Below are 20,135 nucleotides of genomic sequence, written 5' to 3' on the forward strand. Positions count from 1 at the left end.
TTGAGTGAGTGACTTACAGTTGGTTCTGGAGACAGGAGCGCAGTACCCAGAGAGAGTTCCAGGCCGAGGCCTGTGGAACTTCCACCCTTGTGGTCTCAACCCTCTGTCGTCCTGTCCTCCCTGCAGGCTTTTGGGAATGCCAAGACGGCCCACAACAACAACTCCAGCCGCTTCGGGAAGTTCATCCAAGTGAACTACCTGGAGAGCGGTATCGTGAGAGGGTAAGTCACCCACCATCCGGGACTTGAGCGCACCGAAGGCATGCACTGGGGAACCGGTTGGAATTCTCTTTCATGGTGCGGGGGGGTGGAACCCGGGGCCTCACGCATGCTAGGTGAGCATTCGCCCCAGCTGCAAGTGTGACTTTGAGTGTTCGAGGCAAAGGTCTGTGAGATGGGTGGGGACGGGGAGTGGCAAGCTGAAACTTCTGATGTGATGGTGGTTACCAGGCCACGACAGCCCAATGTGCTTCCTGGGCTCTAAAGTTTCTGCTTTGAGAGGCAGGTGTGTGGGGTCACACGCAGGCAAGAGTGCATGTGGACTCCGGTGTTTGCCAGATGTGTGTCCCTTTAGCTAGAAAGCTAGAGTATTAGGTAGTGAGCAGGTGATTGTTTGTGGTAATGGGTGGGTGGGTGGGGGAGTGAGTGGGTGGGTGGATGGATGGGTGCGTGAATGGAGGGATGGACAGTGGGTAGGTGGATGGATGGTGGGTGGATGGATGGATTTATGTGTGGACGTATGGATAGATTTGTGAGCGGATAGATGAATAGATGGATGGGTTTTATGTATGGGTAGCTGGATGGATGGATGGGTAGATTGACGGATAGATTTGTGGGTAGATGAATGGATTCGTGGATAAATAGATTTGTGGGCAGATGGATTTATAGGTAAGTAGATGGATAGACAGATGAATCCAACCATGGGTGGGAGGGTGGGTGGGTGGGTGGATGGATTTTGTACATGGGTAGATGATGGATAGATAGACTCGTGCATAGATGGATGTATAGATGGATGGATGCATTTGTGGGTAGGTGGAGGAATAGACTCTGTGGGTGGGTGAGTGGGTGGATGAATGACCGATTCAAGGGTTGATGGGTAGATTTGTAGGTACATGGGGGAATAAGCAGGTCTATTCATGTGTGTGAATGGACAGATGGAAGGATGGATTGATTCATGCCTGGATGACCAGTTTGACCAGTGGCTGCATTGGTGGTGGGTTTGTAGAGGGGTGTGGAGGTGACCTTCTGGCCTGGCCATTCACCGGAATCCACCCCATAGCTGCAGGTGCTGGTGTGAGGGAACACTTCACACTCAGGAGGTGAAAAACAGGGCTGTTCTCCTGGCTTCTTCACCCTCTGGTGTCTTTCCTCACTCCTGTTTGGGCTGTGTTGGTGGTGGTGTGGGTGAGGGACCCTCGATAACTGTCAGGGTCTGCTCTCACCACTCAGAACCCCGTGACTCCCGTGGCCTCAGTCCCCACAAGGCCATCTGCAGGTCCCTTAGCCACTGCAGGCACTGCCACCCGACTGGCCGGGACGCCTGGAGCCAGTGACCTGTCCTCCAGGCTTGGCCTGTCCTCCCTGACCACCCTGACCTCTTTGTCCCTCAGTTTTTTTGTGTGTTTAAATACACATCACAGCAACATGGATGAGCCTGGAAGACACTGTGTTTGGTGAGGTGAGCCAGTCCCAGAAAGACAGGGAGTGGGTGTCACTCATTTGTGGAATCTAAAAGAGCTGGTCTTGTACAAGTAGAAAGTAGGATGGTTCCCAGAGGCTCCCCTCCCTGGGAGGAGGCTGGACAACAGGAATAAATTACAGGAAGGTCTGTCTGTCCTACGGCGGGTGCCCAGAGTTAAGAACGTTATAGTAGCCAGGCACCGTGGCTCATGCCTGTAATCCCAGCTACTCAGGAGGCAGAGATCAGGAGGATCGAGGTTCCAAGCCAGCCCAGGCAAATAGTTCTCGAGACCCTATCTTGAAAAACCCATCACAAAAAAGGATTGGTGGGGTGACTCAAGGTGTAGGCCCTGAGTTCAAACCCCAGTACCACCCAAAAAAAAAAAAAAAAGTTATAGTGGAGATTTCAAAACAGTTCAAAGAAGGGTTTTTATTGTTTTCACCACAAAGAAGTAATAAATTCCTCAAGTGTTAACTACTCATGTTTTGTCGTATCCACTATCACAGGGTCACACTGTTGCCATAAGTACGTTCAGTTATGTACCAAAAAGTTGGGGGAGCTGGGGTGCAGCTCAGTGCTGCAGCATTGCCTAGCATACGTGAGGCCCTGGGCTCCATTCCCTGCATCATTAAAAACAGCTTGCATGGTGGCACACTTCTGCGGTCCCAGCTTGAGCCCAGGAATTCAAGGCCAGTCTGGGCAACACAGTGAGACCCCATCTCAAAAAATTTAAATGCACCTAAAATTGATCATAACTGTTTTAAGTGTCCAATTCAGTGATATTAAGCACATTCACGTTCTTGTGCAGCCATCACCGTCATCACTGTCCCTCCCCAAGCCTGTCCCCTGTCCCCAGCACATGGCCTCTCTCTTGCCCATTGACAGCAGCCAGCATCCCCCCAACCCCCAACAAGGTAAATTGGAGAATTCCTGAAAAGGCTTTGAACAGCACCTGGAACACAGCATGTTCTTAGGACACACTGTCACTCCTACAGGCTGAGCAGCCCTAATCCAAAATTCCAAAATCCGTACACCGACATGAGGCCCCAGGTGGAGAATTCCACACCTGACCTGGTGGGACGGTTTGCAGTCAGAACACAGGCGCACTTGTAATCCCAGCTACTCAGGAGGCAGAGATCAGGAGGATCAGGGTTCAAAGCCATCCTCAGGCAGAGACCCTATCTTGTAAAAACCCATCACAAAGAAGGGCTGGGGTAGTGGCTCAAGTGGTGGAGCACGTGCCTGAATTCAAACTCCAGTGCTGCCAAAAAAAAAAAAAAACCCCACAGATGCACTAAAGCAACTGTGTAAAGTGACTTCAGGCTCTGCAATATGTGTAAGGTGTGCATGAGTCCTAAATGATCTTCATCCCTACACTTGGGAACCCTCCCAACACATCTCATCGTGAATATGCAGATATTCCAAAATAAAAAAAAAATTGCGAAACACTTCTGGTGTCAAGCTTCTGAGATAAGAGTTACTCAGCCTGGGTTAGCGTGGAGAATGGTGACAGACACCCCACCCCATCCTTCTCAGCACCCCACACCTCACAAACTTGACTCCCACCCTATAACCCGTAGCTCTGCAGCAGCTATGAGAACTCTGCTTAAAGGAAAAACGCTAACAGCTTGGCATAGCTCCAAGGTCCCTGCTCTTCAAAATCACAAAAATGAAATGGCCAGACCAGAGAAGGTACCCACAAAAGACTTCTGTCTCAGTTATAAAAAGAGCAGTTAGGATGCAATGGTATTTCCAACATGAAAACATCAACAGACACCCCATCAAAGAAAAAAGAGAGAGAGAGAGAGAGAGAGATGAATAGCTAATGGTCACCTGAGGAAATGCAGATCGAAGCCAGCATATCACGCTGCTTCACCTCCTGCTGTTAGGACAGCTAGAATCAGAAGGAAGATGGGAACAAGTGCTGGAGAGGATGTGGAAAACTGGAACCCTGTCTCTGCTTCTGGGACTGTAAGATGGTGTACAGCCTCAGGCAGTTGCTTAAAAAGTTGAACCCAGCTGGGCTAGGGGGGTGGCTGAGTGTGAGCACTTGCCAGGCATGCATGAGGCTCTGGGTTTATCCCCAGCACCATTAAAAAGGAAGAAAATGCAGCAGCAGCCAGGCACGGTAGCTCATTCCTGTAATCTCAGCTACTCAGGAGGCAGACATGGGAAAATTGTAGTTCAGGGCCAGCCCGGGCAAAAAAAAAGTTAGCAAAACCCCATCTTAAAAAAAAACAAAACCAGCGTGCAATATAAGCCCATTTGAAATTGTCACAATCAGCCCCCCCCATACAACGAATATATCCTAATTGTTTAAAGAAGTTTTTTAAAAAACCAAGTTAGGTAATCCCAGTAATCCCAGCTATGTGGGAGGCACAGGTAGGGGAATCGCAGTTACTGTGGTAGAGCACTTGGCCCTGAGTTCAAACCCCAGGAGCAAAGGCATGGAGGGAGGGAAACACAGAGTTGTTTCTATATAGCAACCCAGGAGAAAGGAGAGCGTACATCTGCACAAAGATTTACCTGTACCCACACGCCCACAGCAGATTTTTTTGCAAGATTGCCAAAAACTGCAAATAGCACAGTGTCCACCAGCAGGCGATTGGATGAACAAAATGTGGTCCATCCATTCCACAGAATATTGCTCACTCACGAAAAGGAACATCGTTGTGATCATGGTGCAGCGTGGCTGAATGTCAGAGTGAGTGTGCTGATGGAAGGAGCCAGACGCAGTGCACACTGCGTGATTCTATTGCTTTAAAATTCTAGAAAAGGCAACTAATCTGTAGTGTCAGCCATATGGGGCTGGGGGACAAGGAGGGATGACAAGGGGCCCAGGGAGACATTTGGGGGTGATGGGTATGTCAGCTGTCTTGATCCTTGTAGTGGGCTCCAAGGTCAAAGCATCAGGGGTAGAGCGCCTGCCTAGCATGCGTGAGGCCCTAAGTTCAAACCCCAGTACTGGAAAAAAAGATTGTACACTTTAAATACATGGATAAAGCCATCAAAATGAGCCTGTTGTCACCTTACTTGTAAGTTTTTTGTTGGAATCTTCACAAGCCAATGAATAAAACTGAGTCACAAATGTAAACCTCAAAAAACAAAAGCTTTTGCAATTTCAAACTTACTTCATTGCTGGGGAAGGGATGGGGAGCAGGGGCCACCCTTCTTCTGCTATGTTCCGTGAATAAACCGGTGTCATCGCTTTGTCCCTGTCCACCTTGGGTTGGGTCTCACCTGAGACATGCCACCTTTCCCTGTCTGGCCCTCAGCGTGACTGTGGCCTGGGGAACACAATTGGTCAGCCCGGCTGCCTGATTTTTATAGATGGAAGTCAGAGGGCAAGGTGACATTTGGGATGCTTGCGATTATTTTGATCCTCCTGGAGGAAGTTAGTTTATAGCTGACTGTTCCTTGGTGCCAAAAACTATACGAAACTATTGCTGTTGAAGAAGACAGTGTCCAGGTTGGCATGGCTTGTGCGAGGCCCTGTGTTCCACCCCAGTACGGCCAGGGGAGGGAAGCCAGAGGAAGGAAACACTAAAACGTAACGTTCCTTTTTTTTCTTTCAATGACAGCGCTGTCGTAGAAAAATACCTGCTTGAAAAGTCTCGCCTGGTCTCCCAGGAGAAGGATGAGAGGTAGGGGATGATGGAGGTCTTTTAGTCCCACCTCTGCCTTTGTCTGCAAAAGGGAGAAGCAAATGTCCTGTGATCTGACAGGCTTTAGGAGAAGCTGTGGCTCCTTCCTGAGGGTTTCACTCACCCTCAGGTGTCTGTGCAAAATGTGGTTAGGTTAGAAACATCTCTGATTGACAGGTGAGTGAGACCCCCCCTGCCAAGCCCCCCGGAAATCCTTGACAAGTTTATATAGATCAGCGTGAGGCTTTTGGTCTGTGCGTGTTTAAAGTGCTTTTCCCTCTCAGGTATGGTCTTTTAGAAGCACAGTAGGAATGGTTTGAAAAGTGGCTTTCAGGTGGCCTCTAAGAGTGACTTTTTTGCCTCCTGCTTCCCACCTCAGGAACTACCACGTGTTCTATTATTTGTTACTCGGTGTCAGTGAGGAGGAGCGCCAAGAATTTCAGCTCAAGCAGCCCGAAGATTATTTCTACCTCAACCAGGTAAACAGCTCCTGGCCCCAGCCACAAATGCCACCTCTGTTCCCTCAGGGCTGTTTACCAGCCGCCAGGAGAGCAGAGGCCGCCCGCCCGCCTGGCCCTCTCCAAGGAGGCGACATAAAGGAGTCCTTTCATCCCAAGTCCCAGCACTGCCCAAGACTCTGGCCAAAATCACGCTCGCTTGCTGCCCAGAAACACCCAGAATGGTGACGCCTTTGTCTTTTCAGCATAACTTGAAGATCGAAGATGGAGAAGACCTGAAACATGACTTTGAAAGACTGAAGCAGGCCATGGAGATGGTGGGCTTCCTACCAGCCACCAAGAAGCAGTAAGTGGGGGGCCCCAGGGCCATTCTGCCCTGGCCTGCAGGGGGTAGCCTCTGCTTTACCAGTCACTCTGAGAGCTGACCCACAGCCAGCCATGAGTCATTGGGAGATAGCAGTCAAAACCAACATGAAGCTGGGGCTGGTGGTGCACGCCTGTAATCCTAGCACTTGGGAGGCTAGGGAAAACCAGTCTGGCCTACATACTTAGAACCTTCTTAAAAAAATAGATGCTGGGCACAGTGACTCATGCCTGTAATCCCAACTACTCTAAAGGGTTGTGGGGTTCAAGGATGGCTGGAGTAAAAAGTCAGCAAGACCCATCTCGATTAATATGCCAGGTATGGTAATACATACTGTCATCCCAGCTACACAGGAGGCAGGGGTAAGAGGATCACTGTGTGAGGCCAGCCCTGCACAAAAACACAAGACCCTAACTGAAAAATAGCCAGAAGCTTGGGGCTCAAGAGATAAAGCACCTGTCTAGCAAGCATGGGGCCGAGTTCAAACCCTAGTACTGCCAAAAAAAATACAAATCAGTGAATAGAAATTAGTTAAAATAGCTGTCTACAAGTCTCGTTCCACAGAGGACGTCCTCAAAAAAGACGGGATGTTTTCCAGACCCCGGCTCTTCCCACCCAAAGGCCCCCCAGTTCCTCTCCCCTCTCAGTGTAGAAACCGCCAAACATACGTGCCGTCTGTCCCAGGATCTTCGCCGTGCTCTCAGCCATCCTGTACCTGGGGAATGTCACTTACAAGAAGAGGGCCACAGGTCGTGACGAGGGCCTGGAGGTGGGACCCCCTGAGGTGTTGGACACGCTGTCTCAGCTTCTGAAGGTAACCTGCCGCCACCACCACCCCTCCTCACACCCACTGCTGGCCCTCATTGGCCACAAGGGGCAGCCAGGCCTGACTCAGGCAGCGTCCTCCTCTAAATGCCAGAACTTCCTCCATTTGTGGAGGTTCAGTGAGCCAGGCCTGTCTGGCTGCTTCCTGTCCTGTCATCTCTGCAACAGCCCTTCCTCATTTCTGAAGAACTCTGAGGTCTCCTCCTGCTTCGGCCCTTTAAGTGAAAGGCCTAAGCCCCACCCCCAACAACTTGGCCCGGCACAGCAGTGCACACTTGTAGTCCCAGTACTCAGGAGGCTGAGGCAGGAGGTCATTTGAGCCCAGGAGTTTGAGGCCAGTCTGGGCCATTCAGTTGAGACTCCATCTCAAAAAACAAAAAATTATCAAACAAAATATCAAACAGCATAGTTTGATCAACAAGGTCCGTTTATTCACTGGTTCTCAGGTTTATTCACAGGTCTCAGGAGACCTGGGCGATATCTGGAGATGTTTTTGGTGGCCAAAGTCAGAGGTTGCTGCTGAGACCTCGCGGTGGAGGTCAGGGCCACTGTGCCGCACCCTGCGGTGCACAGGACACCCCTTCACAGGGATCCAGACCCTAAGACAAACCGTGGCCAAGCCGAGCAGCCTGCCTGTGGCTTTCTGTGTCTCTGCATTTTCTGTGGTGCCAGGGATGGAGCCCAGGACCCTGCACACTCCCAGCAAGGGCTCTACCTCCGAGCTGCTCCCCGAGCTCCAGCTTTCTGTTTTCTACTTGGGTTTTCCATCGGGGGCTTTTCTTGAAGATGTGCCTGGGCCTCAGTTTCTGTTCTGAGGACACACAAGCTCCTGCTGGGAGATTAGGGGAAACTCCCCTGTCCCTTTTCTTGCCAAGGCTAGCTCAGAGAGGGACGAGGTGCTTGGGTCTCTGGGTGAATTCCAAGACTTGAGCCCGGTCCCTGCACGCTGGGTGGGATGCACCTCTGTGTGCAGGTACCACGTGGGCCAGTGGTCCACAGTCACAGCCAGGCCTGTGCACCCACACTGGGGGCTACTCTGAGGTGCCAGGGCCCACTTCCCAGCCCAGCCACTGGGGACCGTCTCCCATCCTTTCAGACTTCTGGACCTGCCTCAGTGGTGTGGAGACACCCCACAGACTCTTCACCTCCTTGTCTTTCTCCTTGACCTTGGAACAGGTGAAACGAGAAATCCTGGTGGAGGTTCTGACCAAAAGAAAAACAGTGACCGTCAACGACAAGCTCATCCTGCCCTACAGTCTCAGTGAGGTGAGTGCTGCCGCTGCTCTGGGTACTTGAGGGGTGCCAGCCCCCAAAACAAAGATGTAAGAGCCAGCATGGGTGAAGTGCTGGACTAAACTGGCCATGGTCCCGGGTTCTCACGTGAGCTCAGGTGTGGCACAAACCTGCTTCTAGGAGTTCCCATTATCATGAGGGTACAAAGACCCCCGAGGGTGCCTAAAGCCACAGAGAGTACAGAACCCTATATGGAGTATTTTTCCCTTAGCATGCATGCCTGTGATGGAGCTTGATACATGAATTCAGTCCCACGAGAGGTTAACAATACCCAGTAATAAAGAAGAACAGCTGTAGTAATACACTGCAATAAAAATTATGTGAATGTACACTCTCAAAATATCTTTGGCCGGTGCCTGTGGCTCACACCTGCAATCCTAGCTACTTGGGAAGCTTGGGAAGCTCAAACCTTGGAAGGTTTGAGGTTCGAGGCCAGCCCAAGCAAATAGTTTGTGGGTATGACCCAATATAACCAAAACAAACAAACAAACAAACCACTACCCTTTCACATAAAGGAAGCATTGTGCAGCTTCTATTTGGCACATCCAAATTCCAGCATCTCTACTCTTGTGTTTGGAGCCATTATTAAGTAAAATAAGGGTCATTTGAACACACATTTCAGTATCTCACAACAGTCAGTCTGGTAATGGGAGTGACTACTAAGTGACTAACGGGCGGGTAGTATACACAGCATGGATACGCTGGGCAGGGGGAGGGCTCTTGTCCCAGGTGAGATGGAGCTGAACTGTACAAGGCTTCATCACAAAACTCAGAATGGAAGTTAGTTATGAGTCATTTGTTTCTGGGATTTTCCACTTGATATTTTCAGATTGTGGTTGACTAAAGGTAACTGAAGCCAGAGGTCAGAGAGGACTACTGTGTCAGGCCATCCTTGGCCCTCAGGCCAGAACTCGGGCTGGGATGTTCATCTCTGTTTCCAAATGTTCAGTGAACACGCTGGCTCCCACCAGCCTGGGCTGGCCGACTCTGTCCTCCCCACCCTCCACCCCCCGTTTTTGTGAATCAAAGTTTTACTGGCACACTGACATGCCCATTTTTTTACTGCATTCTACTTCAGCAGCAGAACTGAGTGGTCACAGCTGAGCCTATCAAGCCAAAAGCCAAAAGCTAAAAGGACTGACATGTTTTGTGCTGGAGCATGACCTTCATGTGACTGCCACCATAGGGGGACTTGCCTTCACCCTGCCTGGGTGTTTTCTTCCTGGTGTGTTTGTCTCGTGTTCTGACATCTCAAGAGCAGTGTGACACAGCTTAGGCGGCACCAGGGAAGTACCTAGTTTTAGCTGATGGGGGCCCCTCATCCAAGGGCAGCTGCTTGGGTACTTCCAGTAAGTGCCATGGGTAGTCAGAGCCCACATAGACCAAAGCACCCCATGGTGGCGAGACCCAGGCAGCTCAGCCCCCCATCCCCACCCTCCCGCCAGAGAAATCAGTGATTTTGGCTTTTTGGGTTCCATTCCCAGCACCACAAAAAAAATTTTTAATACTTGGTAATAGAAATTTCCAGCTCTAACGTAACCTCGTGGGACCACCATTAGGTATGCAGTCTAATATTGATCAGATGTCATTATACAGCATAGAAGTGAAGTTAGGAGCTGGCGGAGTGGCTCAAGTGGTAGAGCGCCTGCCTAGCAAGTGTGAAGCCCTGGGTTCAAATCCCAGTACTGTTTAAAAAAAAAAAAAAAAGGAAGCCTGTGGGTCACAGCTTCTCAGGAGGCTAAGACAGGAAGGTACCTTAAGCCCAGGATTTCAGGCCCAACCTGTGGAGAATAAAAAAAGGAGAGAGAGACAAGGGTTGTCCCACCCAAGCTGAGACAGCCTCTGTGTCCCCAGGCCATAACCGCCCGTGACTCCATGGCCAAGTCGCTGTACAGCGCCCTGTTCGACTGGATAGTGCTGAGGATCAACCATGCTCTCCTCAACAAGAAAGACATGGAAGAGGCTGTCTCGGTGAGTGGCCCCCAGCCAAGCCACCAAGCCGGGCACCTTCAGCCCCAGATGACCTCAGTGAACAACCAGGGACATCAGGAACCTCAGGCGAGATGCCGTCCCTCCCCCGGGCCAGCCCAGTGGGCAGGTCACACAGTCCAGGGGTCCCCCTCCTCCCCCCACCCGCCGCACCCCGGCTGGGGTGCGCTTGGTGAGCCTGCACGAGGCCTTGGTTCCATCTCAGCTCCACTGATGGAGAAAAAGAGCCACGATTCAAAGATGGCGACCACAGGAGGCCCCTTGGGTAACAACTGCATTCGGTCCCCCAGTGCCTGTCTATCGGGGTCCTGGACATCTTTGGGTTTGAAGACTTCGAGAGGAACAGTTTTGAGCAGTTCTGTATCAACTATGCCAACGAGCAGCTCCAGTACTACTTCAACCAGCACATTTTCAAGCTGGAGCAGGTAAGGATGGTTGCCAACATGGAGTACTGGCCCCCTTTGCCAGTTGTCTTTCTTCGGTGATACTGGAGTTTAAGCTTGCTAGCCACTTGAGCCGCCCCACTCCTTTGCTTTCTGATAGGATCTTGCTTTTATACCCAAGCCAGCCTCAGCCACAGTCCTCCTATTTATCTTCCTGAGCAGCTCGGATGGACAGGTGTGTGCTGCCACACCCAGCTCTTTATTGGTTAAGATGGTGTCTCGGTGTTTGCCCAGGCTGGCCTTTAATCACCATCCTTCTGTCCTCTACTTCCCGAGTAGCTGGGATTACAGGCATGACTTTCTCTGGCCAAATGTGCAAGTCCTTTCTGCAGGAGAGAAGCAGTTGACTTGTGACTGTTCACTTTGGTCCATGGTGGTGGTGATAGCCCATCTTCCATGCCTTTGGAGAGCCGAATGGTCAGCTCTCAATGGTGATTCTTGGTGGGGTGGGTTTCTGTAAACCTTTGGCTGATTTTACTGTAAGTCTTCTGATTGTTGAGCACTCAGAAGATGGCTGGCCAAACTGAGTTGTGTGGGAAGAGTAAGACAGCAAACCCACACCTTCGTGGAGAAAGGAGCAAACAGTATCTCACACTGTCATGTCGATTACACTTGATGTGATCACACTTTGGATATATGAGATGCATTCGTTCATTTCTGTTACTATAACAAAATACCAAAGGCTGAGTAGTTTATAAAGTAAAGAAGTTTACATCCCTCATGGTTTGGTTTTGAGGCTTATCATCCAAAAGCCCAGTGTGGATGATCACCACACCAGCTGTGGTCTGGAGAGGCTGGAGAGGAGACTGGTGTTCAGTGGCCTGCAGTGAAGTAACCAAGGTCAATCACCCTGCAGTAGCTCTGCCTCTTAAAGGGCCTATCTCCTAACATCCCCACACAGAGGACCAGGCCTCCAACATGTGGATTGTTGGGAGACCACATCCAAATCTTAGTATAGGGATAAACTAGGTCCGTTAGTCAGGCTCCAGTAGCTCACACTTGTAATTCCAGCTCCTTGGGAGGCTGAGATCAGGAGGATCATGGTTTGAGGCCTGCCTGGGCAAATAGTTCTTGAGACTCCATCTCCAAAATAACCAGAGGAAAATGGACTGGAGGTGTGGCTCAAATGGTAGCAAACCTGCTTGCAGCCATGAAGCCCTGAGTTCAAACCTCAGTTCCACCAAAAGAGAAAAAAATAAGTCTGTTTAAAAGCCCATTTTACCAGTTTTCTTTCTAGTTTTCAAATGTGGATGCTTGGGTCTGGGCGTCAGTAGTAGAGCTCTTGTGTAGCATGCACGATGCCTGTGGTTCCATCTCCAGCACCTACAGAAGGACGGACGGACAGATATGTTAGATATGTACTAGAGAATCTGAAGTGATGGAGGCCACTCCACTCTGTTCCCATGGACAGCCTAGCTGCACAGAGGGCTTTTTATAAATTGGCTTTGCACCCATCTGTTTGCACATGGTCTCTGACAGATCTTACACCACATGTGGTTCTAGCCAACACTGGCTCTATCGAACCAAACCATCTGGCCCTTTACAGAGAAAGTTTGCTGAGCCCCAGTGGTTTTAAGTGTGGCGTGTGTGTGCGCGTGAGTGTTGCTGGGGATGAGCCCAGGGCCTCGTGCATGCTAGGCAAGCGCTCACCACTGAGCTACACCCCCGTTCTCCTTTGAGTATCACACATATGAGAGCATGAATTCTTATTTCCCATTGATAGTTTTATTAATTTATCTAATTATTTCATATAGCTACTAATGTATTCATATAGGCATATGACTGTATTTTGTTTCCATGTGTTTATATATGAACACGTTTGTTTATCATACATATGTTTGGGGATTTTTGGCAGTACTGGGATTTGAACTCGGGGCCTCAAGCTTGCTAGGCAGGTGCTCTACCAGTTCAGCCACTCTGCCACCCCATAAATTTGTTAGGCTCTTTCTATCCATGGGTTAAATACCTACAGGTTCCACCAACTTTAATGGAAAATATTCCCCCCCGGGCCAGGCATGGTAGGGCACATCTATAATCCCAGCACTTGAGAGGCTGAGGCGAGAGGATCATGAGATCAAGGCCAGCCTAGATTACATAGCAAGACTCTGTCCCATATCACTCCATCTGGCTAAAAAAAGGGACAAAATATTCCTCTCAAAATTGTATCAATACTAAACATGTACAGGTGTTTTTTGTAGTTCCCTAAACAGTTCAGTGTAACTACATACACAGCACTTGTACTACTGACCACGAGTCACCTAGAGATGAGATGATTTAAAGTCTACAGAGGGCACACATAGGGTACATGGAAATACGATGCCATTTCACCAGGTGTGGTGGTGCATGCCTGTAATCCCAGCATTCAGGACACTGAGGCAGGAGGATAGTGAATTCAAGGCCAGCCTGGGCTACCTAGCAAGAGACTGTCTCAAAAAATGTATATGCTATGCATTTTATATATAAGGGACTTCCTTGAGCATCTCTGGATTTGGGTCAGCAAGGGAACAATCCCCTCTGGTACCCAGGGGAAACTCCTTGTCATATAATTTTTCATTTTGTTTTTACAATGCTGGGGATTGAACCCATGGCCTTGAGCATGCCAGGCAAGCACTGTTCACACACACACACACACACACACACACACACACACACACACACACACACCCCCCTTTTGGGGTTTTGGGTGTCATGTAGCCCAGGCTGACCTCAAACTCGTGATCCTCCTGCCTCTGCTTCCTGAGTAGCTGGGATTACAGGCATGTACACCACTCCTGACTTACGTGAATGTCATCACGTGGGCTGGGTGCAGCTCAGTGGCAGAGCACTTAACCTAGCACCATGAGGTTCCGGGTTCCATCCTGAGCACCACGAAAGAAAGAAAGAGAATTAATAACTAAAGGCATGTCTGTGGAACGCTGCTCTCCCTGGCCTCCGCCCTGCAGGAGGAGTACCAGAGCGAGGGCATCGCGTGGCATAACATTGACTACACCGACAATGTGGGCTGCATCCGCCTCATCAGTAAGAAGCCCACCGGCCTCTTCCACCTGCTGGACGAGGAGAGCAAGTGAGTGCCCCACCCACCCCCGCATGCCATCTGTCCCCCAGGTGGCACCTGGCCCATCCACAACACAGGGCTCCTCACTTTCCATGCTCACTGCACCCCAATCCTGAGCCTCGTGTTCACAGAGTGCACGTACAACTCACTACAGAAACACCAGCGTGGTGACTCGCCCATACATGCCGAAACCCATGGCCCGCCCTGGGAGCTGTCAGCAAGCGCTGCTCACCTGTGGCCCTGAAACTGCAAACAGGGCTGGCACCACGCTTGCAAAAGCAGCAGAACACATGGAGTCAGGCCCAGCCGCTGCCGCCTGGCTGTGAGCCTCGCACCCATCGCCCACAAGGTCCCCGGGAAGGGCTGTCACTCAGCTGCAGGCACTGAAATCGGGACAGCAGTTGGTTTCCTGTCCTGCCCTAGTGAGTAGCTGCAGGGCAGGTGCCCAAAGTCAAGGTGTTGGTGGCGTGTCAGCATTCCCTCGCTGTGACAAGTACCTGGCACAGACAACCTCAAGGGAGGCCAGGTTGATTTCGATTGGCAGTTTCGTAGTTTCTCGTGGTGGTCGCCGGCCTGTTGCTTTGGGCCTGTGGTGAGGCAGAGCATCATGGCAGGCGCACGTGGTGGAGGTGAAGGAAGTGACTCACCGAATGGTTGTCAAGAAGCAAAGACGGAGGAAAGGGCAGAATCCCCATGTCCCCCTCAAGGCCACGCCCCCCCATGACATAACTTCTTGTCACTAGGCCCACCCTCTTTTTATTTCCTTTTGGTGGTGGTGTCACTGGGGTTTGAATTCAGGGACTGTCACTTGCTAAGCAGGTGCTCTACCACTTAAGCCAGGCCCCCAGCCCTTAGGCCCTACCTCTTAAAGTTTCCTCCACCTCCCAATAGAGCTGCAGACTGAGGCCAAGCCATTACCATCCAGGCCTTTGGAGGACATTAAAAATCCAAAGCGTAAGAGGCCAGGCCCCTCTGTCTTTGCAGCTTCTAGGACAGGATCATTCCTAGCTCTCCAGCCTCTGGCCACGCCTTGGCTTGTGGCCAAATCACTCTGGTCTCTGGCCTGCTTCTCTGTGTGTGTCTGTCTCTCTGTCCCATCTCCTTTGCCAGGAAGGACATTAGTCATATAGGACGAGGACCTTATCTGATGGTAGATGAAGACCCTATTCCAAATAAGGTGAAGACATGTACACACCTTTCAGTGGCTCCTCTGTGTCTCAAACCAAGTCTGCACTGAGGACAGGACATACACGTCCCCTTGCTGCCACAGTCCAAGAGAACGTGGGGAAAAGGAAAGAGCCGGGCAGGCTGGGGTGCAGTTCAGTGGTGAGTGCTTGCCTAGGATTGCAAGGCCCTGGGTTCCAGAGAAAAGAGGCTGAGTGCCTGGAGGAGATTCACCGTCACAATGTAGAAACGTCCAGGACCTGTGAGGCAGGGCCAGGCTGAGCAGCTCTAGCTCCGTGTTTAAAATTTTCAGGCTGTACTGGAGCCTTTCTGAGGCACTTGCTAGGCTGGAGCTCTACTACGTGAGCTACTTCCCCAGCCCTAAAACTTTGCTTTTTCTTTTTATCAAGGAATTATTTTTCCTGCATGTTAATTTGGATTTTCTAAACTAGCACATGACTATGTTATTTATCTTGAGAACTAAGTGTTTCGGTGCCCAAGGCAGTGCCTCACCCCATACCCTTTTCTCAGCCCTGGAAGTGAGGGTCCCCAGCTGTGGAATCTCCCCCGCTCCTCCCATCCCTGCAAAGCCGTGGAGCCCCAGCGCTGAACATTTGGCACACCCATGCCACTGCCTGTATTTGCGGCGAGGCCGGGAACAGGGAGGGTGTGCCAAAGCCAAGGGCAGCATTTCCCTCATGGCAGGCAGAAATAGCCAGGTACAAGGAGTCCCTTATTCTGTCCTGGTCTCCTCCCTCCCAGGGCAGGACAGAGCCCGGCTTCCTCCCAGATCCCAGCCTCCCCCACCATCTGGGGAGCAGGAGCAAGACACCCCCTCCTGGGCACACTTCTAGGTGCAAATGCATCCAGGTGCAATCCCAGGCTGGAGTGGCAAGGCCAGCAGCCAGTACAGTGTAAGGTTGTTCTAGAACCTGTTCTAGAGCCTGGGCCCAGGTCCAAGGCTGGCCTGGGACAGATGTTCACAGATGCCACCAAACCTGGTCAGTGGGCAGCCCCCCAGAAAACAGCTGTGTAGAGGAGAAGAGGAGGGCCCCTTGGCACCTGTGCTACGCTAATGACCCTGTGGTCCTGAGTGCGTCACCTGACCCTTACTTAGCAGGTGTGGCTGCTCACGCACACGGTCACTCCGAGGCCCTGGGCCAGTGCCCTCAGCACATGGCAAGAAATTGGTGGCCACTTGCTCATTCTCTCCTTTGCATATGCATCCATCCTTCGCCACTTCCTTCCAGGGGACGCCTTGTGGCCCTCTCTGTGAGACACTAAGCTTATGCCAAGGTTCCTGTTCCCTCCCCAGCTTCCCTCACGCCACCAGCCAGACCCTGCTGGCCAAGTTCAAGCAGCAGCACGAGGACAACAAATACTTCCTGGGCACCCCAGTCCTGGAGCCCGCCTTCATCATCCAGCACTTCGCAGGGAAGGTGAAATACCAGATCAAGGTAGGCGCCGCCCGCACAGCCACGGCAGCCCCGAAGCGGGAAAGCAGCCAGGGTCGCTCCCGTGCTCGGTTTGGGATCTTCTCCATGTTCGCACCCAGCAAGGTTTGGGGACACTCAGACCTGCCCGAGCCCCCCTGGGCAAGGCCTTTGAAGGCAGGACTGGCGGTGTGTTCTCAGGGCAGCCCCGTCCCCTGCCACCAGCCCTCTCAGGCCAGCCGCTGTGCTCAGGTGGGCACCGTTGAGTGACCGCCACACTGTCCCCTCCCCTCCCTTCCTCCCAGGACTTCCGGGAGAAGAACATGGACTACATGCGGCCAGACATCGTGGCCCTTCTGCGTGGCAGCGACAGCTCCTACGTGCGCGAGCTCATCGGGATGGACCCTGTGGCCGTGTTCCGCTGGGCTGTGCTGCGGGCTGCCATCCGCGCCATGGCCGTGTTGCGGGAGGCCGGGCGCCTGCGGGCCGAGAGGGCCGAGAAGGCCGCAGGTAGGGGACAGGGGCTGCTGCTCCTATCCGAGTACCACGCCCCCCCAAAGCAGCACAGTTGAGAAGGGGGCATTCCGAGTCTATCGTAGACAGGGAAGTCAAATTCACAGGGTTTTATAACCTCTGTCACTAGCTGGTTCCAGAACTGTTCAAAGTCTGAGGGCCAGTTGTGGTGGCACCCGCCTGTAATCCCAGCCACACAGGAGGCACAGGCAAGAGGATGGCTGTCCAGGCCAGCCTGGGCAAGAATGCGAGACCTTGTCTGAAAAACAATTAAAGCCAAAAAGGGTTGTGGACATGGCTGGTGGTAGAGCACCAGCGTGCTGCTCAGTACCCTCAAAACAAAAAGCATCTGTATGTGTTCAGTACAGTTTCGTTTTGTTTTTTCTGGTATTGGGGCCTGAACTTGGGGCCTAATGCTTCGAGCCACTCCACCAGTCCTTTTTTTGTGGTGGATTTTTTGAGATAGGATCTCATGAACTGTTGGCCCAGGCTGGCTTCGAACCGTGATCTTGGTCTGCGGTTGGTTGAATCCAAGCATGCAGATCCCATGGGCACTGGGAGGGCCAGCTGTGCCAGGGCCAGGATCAGATGGCAGAAGGCCATGGCCTTGTTTTTCCTGGGAAGACCCTGAGGCTTGTGTGCTTGAGTGGCTCCAACCTTCCGCTCCTCGGCTATCAGCTGGAGGCTCCCCTCTTATGAAGGGCCTTACCAAGAGGAGGAAAATGGTGCTCGCTCATGGAGGCGAAAGATCAGTTTCCACACTTTGCCCAAATTTGAGTTGGGTTTATAAGATGAGTTCAAGACGACTAGGGTTTGGTTCAGGGGTAGAGCATTTGCCTGACCCTGGATTCCATACCCAGCACCTCAGAAAAAACAGTAACAAAACAGGTTAAAAAAAAAGAAATTGTGGCAAGCCAGGCTTGAGGGTGCATACCTGTAATTCCAGCCACTGGGGAGGTAGAGGCAGAAAGATCTCGAGTTTTTTGAGGCCCGCTCTGGCAAGGGTGGTGATAAGACTCTGTCTCAAAACCCAAAATACAAACAAAAGGGTCTGGGGTGTGACTCAGGGGAAGAGCACCTACCTAGCACGTTCAAGGCCCTGATTTCACTGTCCAGTAGTGCAGGGGGATTAAAAAAAGAAGAAAGAAAAGAAATAATGTCAGCCTCCGCAGAGAAGACAAGACCCATCAGGCTCTGGGAGGCTGTCCCAAGCAGTGTCCACTCTGTCCCCAGCAGATATGGGCAGCCCTGGCGCCCGAGGTCACCTGGGAGAGCTGCCAAGAGGAGCCAGCACCCCGTCTGAAAAACTCTACCGGTGAGCGAGACCTTGATTTGCCAACCCGAGGCTGATAGACAGTGGTATTGTTGAAAGCTACTTGGGAAACACTACACCCTGAACCCAGGTCAAGGTTATCTTGAATAAGTCATCGAGCAGCCATTTGAACCAAAAAAACCAGGACAGAAAGGCATTTGGTTGCTACTTCTCTGCACACAGAATGGCAAGGCCCAGTGTGTCACCTGCCATAGGGAGACAGCACAGAGCTCACAGCTGCTGGCAAACATTGGTGGTAGAGCCAAGGGACGTGGGGAAGAGTCCTTCCTGGCTGGGGGTGCAGCTCAGGGGCAGAGCCCTTGCTGAGCGTGCACGGGGCCCTGGTTCATCCCTAGCACTGCAGAAAGGAAGAAAAGAAAGAAAGGCTATTCTTTCTTTACCCTGCCCAGAGGTCTTGCTCAAGTATTTCATTCACAGTTGGAAACACATAGTCCTGTGGCTGTGTATCAGATGTCACAGGGTATTTTGTGACCCCAGCAGTGACCAGAGGCATTCCACTTGCCCCAGGGAGGGCATAAAAATTAGTAGGCACTCAGCATATGGGATACTCAAGGCCACATTGGATAGAACATCCAGAGCAGTGAAAAAAGGTCAGAATTGCTTCCAGCAGCCCATGAGAGCAGGGTGGGGTACATCAAGAAAGTGACCCTTGGGGCTGGGGGCATTGGCTCAAGTAGTAGAGCGCCTGCCTACCAAATGCAAGGTCCTGAGTTCAAACCCCAGTGCTGCCCCCAAAAAAGAAAAAGGAAATTAAAAAAGGGTCTCCCTGAGCCAGGCTCATTGGGAGGTTGAGACAGAAGAATCACTTGAGCTCAGGAGACTACCCTAGGCAACACAGTGCGACCACAACTTAGAGAGAGAGAAAGGGACCCTTTGAGCCAGATGGGGAAGGCAGGCAGGGTGAGGAGGGCTACACGTGCAAGGGCCCTGGGGCAGCCCAGTCTGACTTCATTCTCGCAAATTCCCAAGGAAGGAGTCCCTAAACTTTCAACTGTGAGAAAGTCGTTTCGCTTTCGAGTCCATTGTGACAAAAACTTCAGGGAATTTATAAAAGTGTGTCAATGGGGGTAGAGCTAGCAGCTACTTAAGTGATTATATATTTTTTGCCTAGAAGCACAGTCTACTACCTTCTTTCCTGCTTTTAAAAAGGTGTTTTGACTGGTCATGGTGGCACATGCTTGTAATCCCAGCACTTGGGATGCTAAGACAGGAGGATGGTGAGTTCCAAACCAGCCTGGGGTACATCACAGTGAGACCTTGTCTCAGAAAAAAGAAAAAAAAAACAAGAAAGAAAGAAAATAGACTTTTTTCACTCAAAAGGGACCAAAGAAAGGAGAACGCATCCTTCCATGTGCTCCTTTGGGTTTTTTCTTTTCCCTTCCTTTTCCGTGAACAGTGGCCTGTGACCCGCAGTACAGTGCTCTTGTCCCCTGGCCTGGGTCCCAGCCTGAGCACACCAAGTTTATACAGCTTCTCCCTTGCAGCTGCTCTATGCTAGATTTCTCATTTGACTGCTCTGAGGAGTTCGATATTAACGCTTTTGAGGACATCATTGCTTTCTATGAAAGTAAGAAGTAAGTAGAACCCTAGACCAGGGAGGCACAGCTAGAGAAGCCGCCGTCCGAGCCGTCAGGGCAGTGGCCGGGGCTAGGACACGGGATCGGCAGTCCTGGGCCCACCCGGCGCCCCTGCCAGGTTTGGCCAGGTCAGAGGGGACAAGGGGTGAGGCAAGCCAAGAGCCTCTTTCCTAGCCACGGCCGCTGCACTGAGTGCTCAGATAAATGTGGAGGACGGTCAGAGTAGCAGCCAAGTATAACCTTGTGTTATTTTTACCCTGTGCCTCCCTGGAGGGCGAGGGAGCGGAGGTAAGTCACTGTCCATCCGGGCACTTGTCATGGTGCATGAAACACAGATGAGGGGCAGCCGATCGGGGGCGTCCTT

General features: G+C 51.5%; 1 protein-coding gene across 19 annotated transcripts in view; it reads left to right on the forward strand.

Annotated features, from left to right (window-relative positions):
- The window catches only part of Myo9b (myosin IXB), a 94,556-nt gene that overhangs the window by 50,063 nt on the left and 24,358 nt on the right, over positions 1-20,135 (forward strand). For 9 of the 19 annotated variants that reach the window (XM_074053334.1, XM_074053338.1, XM_074053336.1 and 6 more), the window contains exons 3-15: positions 127-221; positions 5,262-5,324; positions 5,704-5,803; positions 6,028-6,128; positions 6,831-6,960; positions 8,148-8,237; positions 10,119-10,235; positions 10,544-10,678; positions 13,639-13,760; positions 16,231-16,372; positions 16,654-16,858; positions 18,095-18,176; positions 19,679-19,768. In XM_074053334.1, the coding sequence (XP_073909435.1) occupies positions 127-221; positions 5,262-5,324; positions 5,704-5,803; positions 6,028-6,128; positions 6,831-6,960; positions 8,148-8,237; positions 10,119-10,235; positions 10,544-10,678; positions 13,639-13,760; positions 16,231-16,372; positions 16,654-16,858; positions 18,095-18,176; positions 19,679-19,768 (1,472 nt within the window). The remainder of the gene's footprint in view (positions 1-126; positions 222-5,261; positions 5,325-5,703; positions 5,804-6,027; positions 6,129-6,830; positions 6,961-8,147; positions 8,238-10,118; positions 10,236-10,543; positions 10,679-13,638; positions 13,761-16,230; positions 16,373-16,653; positions 16,859-18,094; positions 18,177-19,678; positions 19,769-20,135) is intronic. The other 10 variants (XM_074053341.1, XM_074053343.1, XM_074053352.1 and 7 more) reach the window with 3 other exon arrangements.

The sequence above is a fragment of the Castor canadensis genome, chromosome 14 (assembly GCF_047511655.1).
Source record: "Castor canadensis chromosome 14, mCasCan1.hap1v2, whole genome shotgun sequence".
Classification (NCBI taxonomy): domain Eukaryota; kingdom Metazoa; phylum Chordata; class Mammalia; order Rodentia; family Castoridae; genus Castor; species Castor canadensis.